The 13219-nt window shown below is 59.5% G+C and overlaps 1 protein-coding gene across 4 annotated transcripts in view; it reads left to right on the plus strand.

Annotated features, from left to right (window-relative positions):
* The window catches only part of LOC115079627 (tropomyosin alpha-4 chain-like), a 113224-nt gene that overhangs the window by 72522 nt on the left and 27483 nt on the right, over nt 1-13219 (plus strand). For 2 of the 4 annotated variants that reach the window (XM_029583360.1, XM_029583354.1), the window contains exons 5-6: nt 5484-5601; nt 5678-5748. In XM_029583360.1, the coding sequence (XP_029439220.1) occupies nt 5484-5601; nt 5678-5748 (189 nt within the window). Of the gene's footprint in view, nt 1-5441; nt 5602-5677; nt 5749-6599; nt 6676-13219 lie in introns of those variants that run through there. The other 2 variants (XM_029583346.1, XM_029583338.1) reach the window with 2 other exon arrangements.

Raw genomic sequence — 13219 nt, forward strand, 5'->3', positions numbered from 1 at the left:
TGCCACACTGTCTGGTAGTGGTGCACCCCCGGCGGGGTGAGTCCTTCCCGGTGCCACACTGTCTGGTAGGGGTGCACCCCCGGCGGGGGTGAGTCCTTCCCGGTGCCACACTGTCTGGTAGTGGTGCACCCCGGTGGGGTGAGTCCTTCCCGGTGCCACACTGTCTGGTAGTGGTGCACCCCGGTGGGGTGAATCCTTCCCGGTGCCGCACTGCGGTGGGGTGAGTCCTTCCCGGTGCCGCACTGCGGCGGGGTGAGTCCTTCCCGGTGCCGCACTGTCTGGTAGGGGTGCACCCCCGGCGGGGTGAGTCCTTCCCGGTGCCACACTGTCTGGTAGGTGTGCACCCCGGTGGGGTGAGTCCTTCCCGGTGCCACACTGTCTGGTAGGTGTGCACCCCGGTGGGGTGAGTCCTTCCCGGTGGTGCACCCCGGTGGGGTGAGTCCTTCCTGGTGCCACACTGTCTGGTAGGGGTGCACCCCGGTGGGGTGAGTCCTTCCCAGTGGTGCACCCCGGCGGGGTGAGTCCTTCCCGGTGCCACACGGTCTGGTAGGGGTGCACCCCCGGCGGGGTGAGTCCTGCCCGGTGCCACACTGTCTGGTAGGGGTGCACCCCCGGCAGGGTGAATCCTTCCCGGTGCCACACTGTCTGGTAGGGGTGCACCCCCGGCGGGGTGAGTCCTTCCCGGTGCCACACTGTCTGGTAGGGGTGCACCCCCGGCGGGGTGAGTCCTTCCCGGTGCCACACTGTCTGGTAGGTGTGCACCCCGGTGGGGTGAGTCCTTCCCGGTGCCACACTGTCTGGTAGTGGTGCACCCCGGTGGGGTGAGTCCTTCCCGGTGGTGCACCCCAGTGGGGTGAGTCCTTCCCGGTGCCACACTGTCTGGTAGTGGTGCACCCCGGTGGGGTGAGTCCTTCCCAGTGGTGCACCCCGGCGGGGTGAGTCCTTCCCGGTGCCACACTGTCTGGTAGGGGTGCACCCCCGGCGGGGTGAGTCCTGCCCGGTGCCACACTGTCTGGTAGGGGTGCACCCCCGGCAGGGTGAATCCTTCCCGGTGCCACACTGTCTGGTAGGGGTGCACCCCCGGCGGGGTGAGTCCTGCCCGGTGCCACACTGTCTGGTAGGGGTGCACCCCCGGTGGGGTGAGTCCTGCCCGGTGCCACACTGTCTGGTAGGGGTGCACCCCCGGCGGGGTGAGTCCTGCCCGGTGCCACACTGTCTGGTAGGGGTGCACCCCCGGCGGGGTGAGTCCTTCCCGGTGCCACACTGTCTGGTAGGGGTGCACCCCGGTGGGGTGAGTCCTTCCCAGTGGTGCACCCCCGGCGGGGTGAGTCCTTCCCAGTGGTGCACCCCGGCGGGGTGAGTCCTGCCCGGTGCCACACTGTCTGGTAGGGGTGCACCCCCGGCGGGGTGAGTCCTTCCCGGTGCCACACTGTCTGGTAGGGGTGCACCCCCGGCGGGGTGAGTCCTTCCCGGTGCCCGCACTGTCTGGTAGGGGTGCACCCCCGGCGGGGTGAGTCCTTCCCGGTGCCACACTGTCTGGTAGGGGTGCACCCCCGGCGGGGTGAGTCCTTCCCGGTGCCACACTGTCTGGTAGGGGTGCACCCCCGGCGGGGTGAGTCCTTCCCGGTGCCACACTGTCTGGTAGTGGTGCACCCCGGTGGGGTGAGTCCTTCCCAGTGGTGCATCCCGGCGGGGTGAGTCCTTCCCGGTGCCACACTGTCTGGTAGGGGTGCACCCCCGGCGGGGTGAGTCCTGCCCGGTGCCACACTGTCTGGTAGGGGTGCACCCCCGGTGGGGTGAGTCCTTCCCGGTGCCACACTGTCTGGTAGTGGTGCACCCCGGTGGGGTGAGTCCTTCCCAGTGGTGCACCCCGGCGGGGTGAGTCCTTCCCGGTGCCACACTGTCTGGTAGGGGTGCACCCCCGGTGGGGTGAGTCCTTCCCGGTGCCACACTGTCTGGTAGGGGTGCACCCCCGGTGGGGTGAGTCCTTCCCGGTGCCACACTGTCTGGTAGTGGTGCACCCCGGTGGGGTGAGTCCTTCCCGGTGCCACACTGTCTGGTAGGGGTGCACCCCGGCGGGGTGAGTCCTGCCCGGTGCCACACTGTCTGGTAGGGGTGCACCCCCGGTGGGGTGAGTCCTTCCCGGTGCCACACTGTCTGGTAGGGGTGCACCCCCGGTGGGGTGAGTCCTTCCCGGTGCCACACTGTCTGGTAGGGGTGCACCCCCGGTGGGGTGAGTCCTTCCCGGTGCCACACTGTCTGGTAGGGTGCACCCCCGGTGGGGTGAGTCCTTCCCGGTGCCACACTGTCTGGTAGGGGTGCACCCCCGGTGGGGTGAGTCCTTCCCGGTGCCACACTGTCTGGTAGTGGTGCACCCCGGTGGGGTGAGTCCTTCCCGGTGGTGCACCCCGGCGGGGTGAGTCCTTCCCGGTGCCACACTGTCTGGTAGGGGTGCACCCCCGGTGGGGTGAGTCCTTCCCGGTGCCACACTGTCTGGTAGGGGTGCACCCCCGGTGGGGTGAGTCCTTCCCGGTGCCACACTGTCTGGTAGGGGTGCACCCCCGGTGGGGTGAGTCCTGCCCGGTGCCACACTGTCTGGTAGGGGTGCACCCCCGGTGGGGTGAGTCCTTCCCGGTGCCACACTGTCTGGTAGGGGTGCACCCCCGGTGGGGTGAGTCCTGCCCGGTGCCACACTGTCTGGTAGGGGTGCACCCCCGGTGGGGTGAGTCCTTCCCGGTGCCACACTGTCTGGTAGGGGTGCACCCCCGGTGGGGTGAGTCCTGCCCGGTGCCACACTGTCTGGTAGGGGTGCACCCCCGGTGGGGTGAGTCCTTCCCGGTGCCACACTGTCTGGTAGTGGTGCACCCCGGTGGGGTGAGTCCTTCCCAGTGGTGCACCCCGGCGGGGTGAGTCCTTCCCGGTGCCACACGGTCTGGTAGGGGTGCACCCCCGGCGGGGTGAGTCCTTCCCGGTGCCACACTGTCTGGTAGGGGTGCACCCCGGCGGGGTGAGTCCTTCCCGGTGCCACACTGTCTGGTAGGGGTGCACCCCGGCGGGGTGAGTCCTTCCCAGTGGTGCACCCCGGCGGGGTGAGTCCTTCCCGGTGCCACACGGTCTGGTAGGGGTGCACCCCCGGCGGGGTGAGTCCTTCCCGGTGCCACAATGTCTGGTAGGGGTGCACCCCCGGCGGGGTGAGTCCTTCCCGGTGCCACACTGTCTGGTAGGGGTGCACCCCCGGCGGGGTGAGTCCTGCCCGGTGCCACACTGTCTGGTAGGGGTGCATCCCCGGCGGGGTGAGTCCTTCCCGGTGCCACACTGTCTGGTAGGGGTGCACCCCCGGCGGGGTGAGTCCTGCCCGGTGCCACACTGTCTGGTAGGGGTGCACCCCCGGCGGGGTGAGTCCTGCCCGGTGCCACACTGTCTGGTAGGGGTGCACCCCGGCGGGGTGAGTCCTTCCCAGTGGTGCACCCCGGCGGGGTGAGTCCTTCCCGGTGCCACACGGTCTGGTAGGGGTGCACCCCCGGCGGGGTGAGTCCTTCCCGGTGCCACACGGTCTGGTAGGGGTGCACCCCCGGCGGGGTGAGTCCTTCCCGGTGCCACACTGTCTGGTAGGGGTGCACCCCGGTGGGGTGAGTCCTTCCCGGTGCCACACTGTCTGGTAGGGGTGCACCCCGGCGGGGTGAGTCCTTCCCGGTGCCACACGGTCTGGTAGGGGTGCACCCCCGGCGGGGTGAGTCCTGCCCGGTGCCACACTGTCTGGTAGGGGTGCACCCCCGGCGGGGTGAGTCCTTCCCGGTGCCACACTGTCTGGTAGGGGTGCACCCCGGTGGGGTGAGTCCTGCCCGGTGCCACACTGTCTGGTAGGTGTGCACCCCCGGCGGGGTGAGTCCTTCCCGGTGCCACACTGTCTGGTAGGGGTGCACCCCGGCGGGGTGAGTCCTTCCCGGTGCCACACTGTCTGGTAGTGGTGCACCCCGGTGGGGTGAGTCCTGCCCGGTGCCACACTGTCTGGTAGGGGTGCACCCCCGGCGGGGTGAGTCCTTCCCGGTGCCACACTGTCTGGTAGGGGTGCACCCCCGGCGGGGTGAGTCCTTCCCGGTGCCACACTGTCTGGTAGGGGTGCACCCCGGCGGGGTGAGTCCTGCCCGGTGCCACACTGTCTGGTAGGGGTGCACCCCCGGCGGGGTGAGTCCTTCCCGGTGCCACACGGTCTGGTAGGGGTGCACCCCGGCGGGGTGAGTCCTGCCCGGTGCCACACTGTCTGGTAGGGGTGCACCCCCGGCGGGGTGAGTCCTTCCCGGTGCCACACTGTCTGGTAGGGGTGCACCCCCGGCGGGGTGAGTCCTGCCCGGTGCCACACTGTCTGGTAGGGGTGCACCCCCGGCGGGGTGAGTCCTGCCCGGTGCCACACTGTCTGGTAGGGGTGCACCCCGGTGGGGTGAGTCTCCGTTCCCACTGTCTGTAGGGGTGCCCCCCCGGCGGGGTGAGTCCTGCCCGGTGCCACACTGTCTGGTAGGGGTGCACCCCGGTGGGGTGAAGTCCTGCCCGGTGCCACACTGCTGGTAGGGGTGCACCCGGGTTATCCTTCCCGGTGCCACACTGTCTGGTAGGGGTGCACCCCGGCGGGGTGAGTCCTTCCCAGTGGTGCACCCCCGGCGGGGTGAGTCCTGCCCGGTGCCACACTGTCTGGTAGGGGTGCACCCCCGGCGGGGTGAGTCCTGCCCGGTGCCACACTGTCTGGTAGGGGTGCACCCCGGTGGGGTGAGTCCTTCCCAGTGGTGCACCCCCGGCGGGGTGAGTCCTGCCCGGTGCCACACTGTCTGGTAGGGGTGCACCCCGGTGGGGTGAATCCTGCCCGGTGCCACACTGCGGTGGGGTGAGTCCTTCCCGGTGCCACACTGTCTGGTAGGGGTGCACCCCGGCGGGGTGAGTCCTTCCCAGTGGTGCACCCCCGGCGGGGTGAGTCCTTCCCGGTGCCACACTGTCTGGTAGGGGTGCACCCCCGGCGGGGTGAGTCCTTCCCGGTGCCACACTGTCTGGTAGTGGTGCACCCCGGCGGGGTGAGTCCTGCCCGGTGCCACACTGTCTGGTAGGGGTGCACCCCGGTGGGGTGAATCCTGCCCGGTGCCACACTGTCTGGTTTTGGTGCACCCCGGCGGGGTGAGTCCTTCCCAGTGCCGCACCCCGGTGGGGTGAGTCCTTCCCAGTGCCGCACCCCGGTGGGGTGAATCCTTCCCAGTGCCGCACCGCGGTGGGGTGAGTCCTTCCCAGTGCCACAGAGGGAGGAGCCCGAGGCGTCCTTCCCCTGGTGAACAGCGAGGAGCCCATGGCTTTCTGGTCCTGGTGCACAGTGGGGAGCTTGAGGCGCTGGTCCGGGTTGCTTTGTCTGATGAATCATGTTCAGGCCATGAGGTGGCATCCAGAAGTGTTCTAGGTCAAGGCACAAAGCAGAGTAAAGTCTTGGGTTTGTCTGTCCTATTCAGAGGCATGAAGGTGATTGAGAACCGAGCCACTAAGGACGAAGAGAAGATGGAAATTCAAGAGATGCAGTTGAAAGAAGCCAAACACATAGCAGAAGACGCAGATCGGAAATATGAGGAGGTGAGTTCTCTCGCTCCTGGCAGGGCTCTCCTGGGCAGGTACAGCTCCTTCACCTCCCCTCTCCTTGCCTTGACAGGTAGCCCGTAAGCTGGTCATTCTGGAAGGGGAGCTGGAGCGCTCTGAAGAGAGGGCTGAGGTGGCTGAGAGGTGAGAGCACTCAGCAGTTTCTGTCCTGACTCTGTAAATGGGTGGGCGACTCAGTTTGGGAGGTTTGGACGGTGACCCTGCTCCTGGGGAGCTGGGATTAGAGTTCTCCCGAGGTGGCGCAGTACAGGGGGGTCCCAGGCCTCGCGTCTGGCGAGGGTAATCCTTCCGCACAGACTGCAGGGAAGCCACGAGGAGCTGGCGTCAGGCGAGGGTAATCCTTCCGCACAGACTGCAGGGAGGCCACGAGGAGCTCGCGTTAGGCGAGGGTAATCGTTCCGCACAGACTGCAGGGAGGCCACGAGGAGCTCGCGTTAGGCGAGGGTAATCCTTCCGCACAGACTTCAGGGAGGCCACGAGGAGCTCGCGTCAGGCGAGGGTAATCCTTCCGCACAGACTTCAGGGAGGCCACGAGGAGCTCGCGTTAGGCGAGGGTAATCGTTCCGCACAGACTGCAGGGAGGCCACGAGGAGCTGGCGTCAGGCGAGGGTAATCCTTCCGCACAGACTGCAGGGAGGCCACGAGGAACTCACGTCTGGCGAGGGTAATCCTTCCGCACAGACTTCAGGGAGGCCACGAGGAGCTCACGTCTGGCGAGGGTAATCCTTCCGCACAGACTGCAGGGAGGCCACGAGGAGCTCGCGTCTGGCGAGGGTAATCCTTCCGCACAGACTTCAGGGAGGCCATGAGGAGCTCGCGTCAGGCGAGGGTAATCCTTCCGCACAGACTGCAGGGAAGCCACGAGGAGCTCTTTTGGCTGGAAAGGGAATGTGATTTTGTGGTAGCGGTTTGACTGACGTTTTTTTTTTTCCTCCTGCTTGGTGACTGTCCCTCTCGGGAATCCTCCCTCCCAGCCGAGTCAGGCAGGTGGAGGAGGAGCTGCGCACCATGGATCAGAGCCTGAAGTCTCTGATTGCTTCAGAGGAAGAGGTATTGACTGACAGCTGCCTCTCTGCCCTGTCACTGGAGCTTCCCTTTGGGAACAGTCTCTCTTCCTCCTTGCTCTCTGCTTCTCTTCCTCTCCCGACACTCCGCCGCATGGATGATGGCGGACGGGTACCTTGTGCGCCCCTTTAGGGTGGGAGAATTACAGACTCTCGGGTGTGAACGTTTTCCTCCCTGCCTGGCCTGACTGCGCACAAGAAAGATGAGCAGGAGCCCGGGGACAGCAGAACCAGGACTGGACTTCATGCAGCGGCACCAGCCCGAGGGAGGCCATTCTCACTCAGCCCATCACTTCCTCACTATCTCTTCTCTTCCCGCTCCCCCTCTCTTTCTATCTCTCCCTTTTCACTCTGCTTTTCACTCATCTTAGAAGTCAGCATAAAGATATTGAGGTGATAGCTATTCCACAACTTCTTAGCTCAGTATAGATAAGACACCTCTGTCACAGATCAAAATGGGTCAGGAGACTGGCATAGAGACAGAAATCCTGGCACCTCTAGGACTGGAGGGATCAGGGGATGGGCGCAGGGATACAGAGCCTGTCACCTCTAGGACTGGAGGGATCAGGGGATGGGTGCAGGGATACAGAGCCTGTCACCTCTAGGACTGGAGGGCTCAGGGGATGGACACAGGGATACAGAGCCTGTCACCTCTAGCACTGGAGGTCTCAGGGGATGGGCGCAGGGATACAGAGCCTGTCACCTCTAGGACTGGAGGGATCAGGGGATGGGAGCAGGGATACAGAGCCTGTCACCTCTAGGACTGGAGGGATCAGGGGATGGGAGCAGGGATACAGAGCCTGTCACCTCTAGGACTGGAGGGAGCAGGGGATGGGAGCAGGGATACAGAGCCTGTCACCTCTAGGACAGGAGGGATCAGGGGATGGGTGCAGGGATACAGAGCCTGTCACCTCTGGGACTGGAGGGATCAGGGGATGGGAGCAGGGATACAGAGCCTGTCACCTCTAGGACTGGAGGGATCGGGGGATGGGAGCAGGGATACAGAGCCTGTCACCTCTAGGACTGGAGGGATCGGGGGATGGGAGCAGGGATACAGAGCCTGTCACCTCTAGGACTGGAGGGATCGGGTGATGGGAGCAGGGATACAGAGCCTGTCACCTCTGGGACTGGAGGGATCAGGGGATGGGAGCAGGGATACAGAGCCCGTCACCTCTAGGACTGGAGGGATCAGGGGATGGGCGCAGGGATACTGAGCCCGTCACCTCTAGGACTGGAGGGATCAGGGGATGGGAGCAGGGATACAGAGCCCGTCACCTCTAGGACTGGAGGGCTCAGGGGATGGGAGCAGGGATACAGAGCCTGTCATCTCTAGGACTGGAGGGCTCAGGGGATGGGAGCAGGGATACAGAGCCTGTCACCTCTAGGACTGGAGGGCTCAGGGGATGGGAGCAGGGATACAGAGCCTGTCATCTCTAGGACTGGAGGGCTCAGGGGATGGGAGCAGGGATACAGAGCCTGTCACCTCTAGGACTGGAGGGATCAGGGGATGGGTGCAGGGATACAGAGCCTGTCACCTCTAGGACTGGAGGGATCAGGGGATGGGAGCAGGGATACAGAGCTTGTCACCTCTAGGACTGGAGGGCTCATGGGATGGGAGCAGGGATACAGAGCCTGTCACCTCTAGGACTGGAGGGCTCATGGGATGGGAGCAGGGATACAGAGCCTGTCACCTCTAGGACTGGAGGGATCGGGGGATGGGTGCAGGGATACAGAGCCTGTCACCTCTAGGACTGGAGGGATTGGGGGATGGGAGCAGGGATACAGAGCCTGTCACCTCTAGGACTGGAGGGATCGGGGGATGGGAGCAGGGATACAGAGCCTGTCACCTCTAGGACTGGAGGGATCGGGGGATGGGTTCAGGGATAGAGAGCCTGTCACCTCTAAGACTGGAGGGATCGGGGATGGGAGCAGGGATACAGAGCCTGTCACCTCTAGGACTGGAGGGATCGGGGGATGGGTGCAGGGATACAGAGCCTGTCACCTCTAGGACTGGAGGGATCGGGGGATGGGAGCAGGGATACAGAGCCTGTCACCTCTAGGACTGGAGGGATCGGGGGATGGGAGCAGGGATACAGAGCCTGTCACCTCTAGGACTGGAGGGATCGGGGGATGGGAGCAGGGATACAGAGCCTGTCACCTCTAGGACTGGAGGGATCGGGGGATGGGAGCAGGGATACAGAGCCTGTCACCTCTAGGACTGGAGGGATCGGGGGATGGGTGCAGGGATACAGAGCCTGTCACCTCTAGGACTGGAGGGATCGGGGGATGGGAGCAGGGATACAGAGCCTGTCACCTCTAGGACTGGAGGGATCAGGGGATGGGTGCAGGGATACAGAGCCTGTCACCTCTAGGACTGGAGGGATCAGGGAATGGGTGCAGGGATATAGAGCCTGTCACCTCTAGGACTGGAGGGCTCAGGGGATGGGAGCAGGGATACAGAGCCTGTCACCTCTAGGACTGGAGGGCTCCAGGGATTATTGTGGGAGTATAGAGTCTGTCTCCTGAACATTGGTAGTTGACGTTGAGCTCCAGATAATGATTTAAAGTTGTTCTGATATGGATATCAATCTGAGGCCTGTGTGCAATGCGTAGGTATCTCAGTTTCTCTAGAGAGGTCACAGATTGAATCATCGTGGAAATTGAACTGCCCTGTCAATCTTAGTCACTCGTGAAAACTTGGGACCCGTGAGCTGGCTAGCATAGAAAAGGCACATCTTCTTCCTGGTTACTGGTGCCATCAGTCATGGAAACGTGCAACACAACAGCAGAGAAGGAGTGCAAAGCCCACACAGTTTGCCCAACCCTACGCTGTGTTTAAGTGGCAGTAAGACATCTGGAGTCATTGTCACATAAGCAGGCTGAGATTTTGCATTGGATTCAGGGTGAAATTTCTGGTTTAGAAAGGTAGATCTGGAAATTATCAGGAAAAAAAGAGATCAGAGCAACAAGTGAAAGAGTCCTAAAGAGAAGAGGGTTCAAGACAGAGACCTGAGGCACAATAACTGAGGTTGCGGTAGTGGCAGATTTGCCACCAGAGGATAACACTAAAAGTGTGATGGGAGAGACAGAAGGAGAACCAAAATAGAACCGGAGTTTGAAAATCCAAGTGAAGACCATGTGTCAAGGAACAGATTCTGATCAGTGGTGTTAAAAGCGGCAGATAGGTCAAGGAAGATGAGGCTAGATTAAAGGTCACTGGCCTTCACCATGCAGAGGTCACTGGCAAGAGCTGAGTGCATGAAATGTAGAGACAGAAGCTAGATTGGCTTGAGATACAAGAAAGTCAAGGCAGCATGGGTGAATGGTATGTTGAAGTAGTTTGGATGAGGAGGGAGAGGGGATGATAGTTATCTGAGTAGTAACAAATCACTAGGACCAGATGGTATTCACCCAGAGTCCTGAAAATGCAAACATGAAATTACAGATTACTAGTAACAGGTCAGCAATCTTTTACTTAAAAAAAAAAAAAAAAGCTACAGTACCTGAAGATTATACAATATGTTACTCAAAAAAGTTCTTTGTTATATGTAATTGCCCACAAGCAAGCTTATTCAACTGTTCTCTGTAAACCGATTTGATTTACATATAATGTAAGAAGATCGGTATATAAAATAAATAAATAAATAAATAAATAAAGACTAGAGGATTGGCATTGTAACACCAATTTTTAAACAGGGCGTTCCTGGAAACTATAGACTGATGAGCCTGATGTACTGGGCAAAATTGTAGAAGCTGTTCTTAAAACAAAATTATTTGCCATATAGATAGATACGACTTAATGGGGGAAAGTTAGTATGAATTTAGCAAAGGGAAGTCTTTTCTTCTAATCTACTAGATTTTTTTTTGAGGGAGTTATTAAACGTGGATAATGGTGAGTTGGTTGGTATAGTGTATTTTATTTATTTATTGGTTTTTATATACCGCCGTTTATCAAGATATCACGTCGGTGTACAGAGAACATAATAACATACGCCTAAGCGTTATACATAAAACAAGATAGTAAGGGTTAACTATAAGCCTAAACATTATACATTAAACAAGTTAATAATGGTAAAACTATTATAAAGAACATCTCAAAGTTGGGGAGGCCAACAATGGTTAAGCTAGTTAAATATGCGTAGCAAAGTGTAATTAATAGGAAAAACAACTTAGGATATTACTTAAGAGTAGCTTAAATATTTACATTGGAGAAAATACCTTAGTAAGACGGGGGAAAGGTAGGGGGAAAGGGTAGAAAACTGGGAGAGAAGGGCTGAATCAGGCTTTACATGTAGGGGGAGGCGATACGTGAGAAACAGGAGCGTATCCAAAGGGATATGTATTTGGATATTCAGAAGGCATTTGACAAAGTCCCTCATGAGAGGCTTCTAGGAAAAGTAAAAAGTCATGGGATAGGTGGCGATGTCCTTTCGTGGATTGCAAACTGGCTAAAAGACAGGAAACAGAGAGTAGGATTAAATGGACAATTTTCTCAATGGAAGGGAGTGGACAGTGGAGTGCCTCAGGGATCTGTACTGGGACCCTTACTTTTCAATATATTTATAAATGATCTGGAAAGAAATACGACGAGTGAGATAATCAAGCTTGATATTTCACTTGGTTGCAGCTCCATCACTGCTCTCTACATTAATGGTGGGGGTGGAAGGGAAATAGAACCAAAGAGCTAAGAGAAACAGATAAGTATGAGAAAAAAATGTGAAGCTTGCTGGGCAGACTGGATGGGCCGTTTGGTCTTCTTCTGCCGTCATTTCTATGTTTCTATGTTTCTATGATATAAAATTGTTCAGAGTAGTTAAATCACAAGCAGACTGTGATACATTACAGGAGGACCTTGTGAGACAGATGACTGGGCCTTTAAATGCCAGCTGAAAGTGATGCAGACAGGGAAAAATATTCCCGTCTACAGGTGCACACCGCTGGGTTCTGTATTAGGAAAAGTATCTTGGAGTCATTCTGGACAAGGCAGCAAGGAACAGAGAGAGTAAGGCAGAGAGTATCCTACGGCCATGGTGCGAGCTCATCCTGAGTACCGTCTGCAGTTCTGCTCGCTGCATTAACTAGAAAGAGGCAGAGGTGAGAGAGTGGATGAAGACAAGCTACGCAGAGGGCAGTCACTCACTGCTTATCACCCCCTTTTCTTGCTGGTATTACCTCCCTGTCATTCGTCTTCTTCTCATCACTGGCTTACTTCACTGATTTGCTACCTTGAGACCATGACATATCCTCCTCCCGAGCTCTCTCTGCTGGTTGGTGCACATCGGTATCTCACTTTCTCTCACGTGCTGCTCCCCTGAGCTTCTACACTCTTTACTTGACATTTTTGATGACTCCTCGGGCTTGCAGTGTCCTGGGGTTTAGACCCGTCCTGTGAGAGCTGGTAGATGGGGGAGACCTGAGGCTGATGGTCAGTGTCCTGGGGTTTAGACCCGTCCTGTGAGAGCTGGTAGATGGGGGAGGCCTGAGGCTGATGGTCAGTGTCCTGGGGTTTAGGCCCCTCCTGTGAGAGCTGGTAGATGGGGGAGACCTGAGGCTGATGGTCAGTGTCCTGTGAGAGCTGGTAGATGGGGGAGACCTGAGGCTGATGGTCAGTGTCCTGGGGTTTAGACCCGTCCTGTGAGAGCTGGTAGATGGGGGAGACCTGAGGCTGATGGTCAGTGTCCTGTGAGAGCTGGTAGATGGGGGAGACCTGAGGCTGATGGTCAGTGTCCTGTGAGAGCTGGTAGATGGGGGAGACCTGAGGCTGATGGTCAGTGTCCTGGGGTTTACACCCGTCCTGTGAGAGCTGGTAGATGGGGGAGGCCTGAGGCTGATGGTCAGTGTCCTGGGGTTTAGACCCATCCTGTGAGAGTTGGTAGATGGGGGAGGCCTGAGGCTGATGGTCAGTGTCCTGGGGCTTAGACCCCTCCTGTGAGAGCTGGTAGATGGGGGAGACCTGAGGCTGATGGTCAGGGTCCTGTGAGAGCTGGTAGATGGGGGAGACCTGAGGCTGATGGTCAGTGTCCTGGGGTTTAGACCCCTGTGAGAGCTGGTAGATGGGGGGAGACCTGAGGCTGATGGTCAGTGTCCTGGGGTTTTGACCCCTCCTGTGAGAGCTGGTAGATGGGGGAGACCTGAGGCTGATGGTCAGTGTCCTGGGGTTTAGACCCGTCCTGTGAGAGCTGGTAGATGGGGGGAGACCTGAGGCTGATGGTCAGTGTCCTGGGGTTTAGGCCCCCCCTGTGAGAGCTGGTAAATGGGGGAGGCCTGAGGCTGATGGTCAGTGTCCTGTGAGAGCTGGTAGATGGGGGAGACCTGAGGCTGATGGTCAGTGTCCTGGGGTTTAGGCCCCTCCTGTGAGAGCTGGTAGATGGGGGAGACCTGAGGCTGATGGTCAGTGTCCTGGGGTTTAGACCCGTCCTGTGAGAGCTGGTAGATGGGGGGAGACCTGAGGCTGATGGTCAGTGTCCTGGGGTTTAGACCCGTCCTGTGAGAGCTGGTAGATGGGGGAGGCCTGAGGCTGATGGTCAGTG

Source organism: Rhinatrema bivittatum, chromosome 1, assembly GCF_901001135.1.
Source record: "Rhinatrema bivittatum chromosome 1, aRhiBiv1.1, whole genome shotgun sequence".
In the NCBI taxonomy this organism is placed as follows: domain Eukaryota; kingdom Metazoa; phylum Chordata; class Amphibia; order Gymnophiona; family Rhinatrematidae; genus Rhinatrema; species Rhinatrema bivittatum.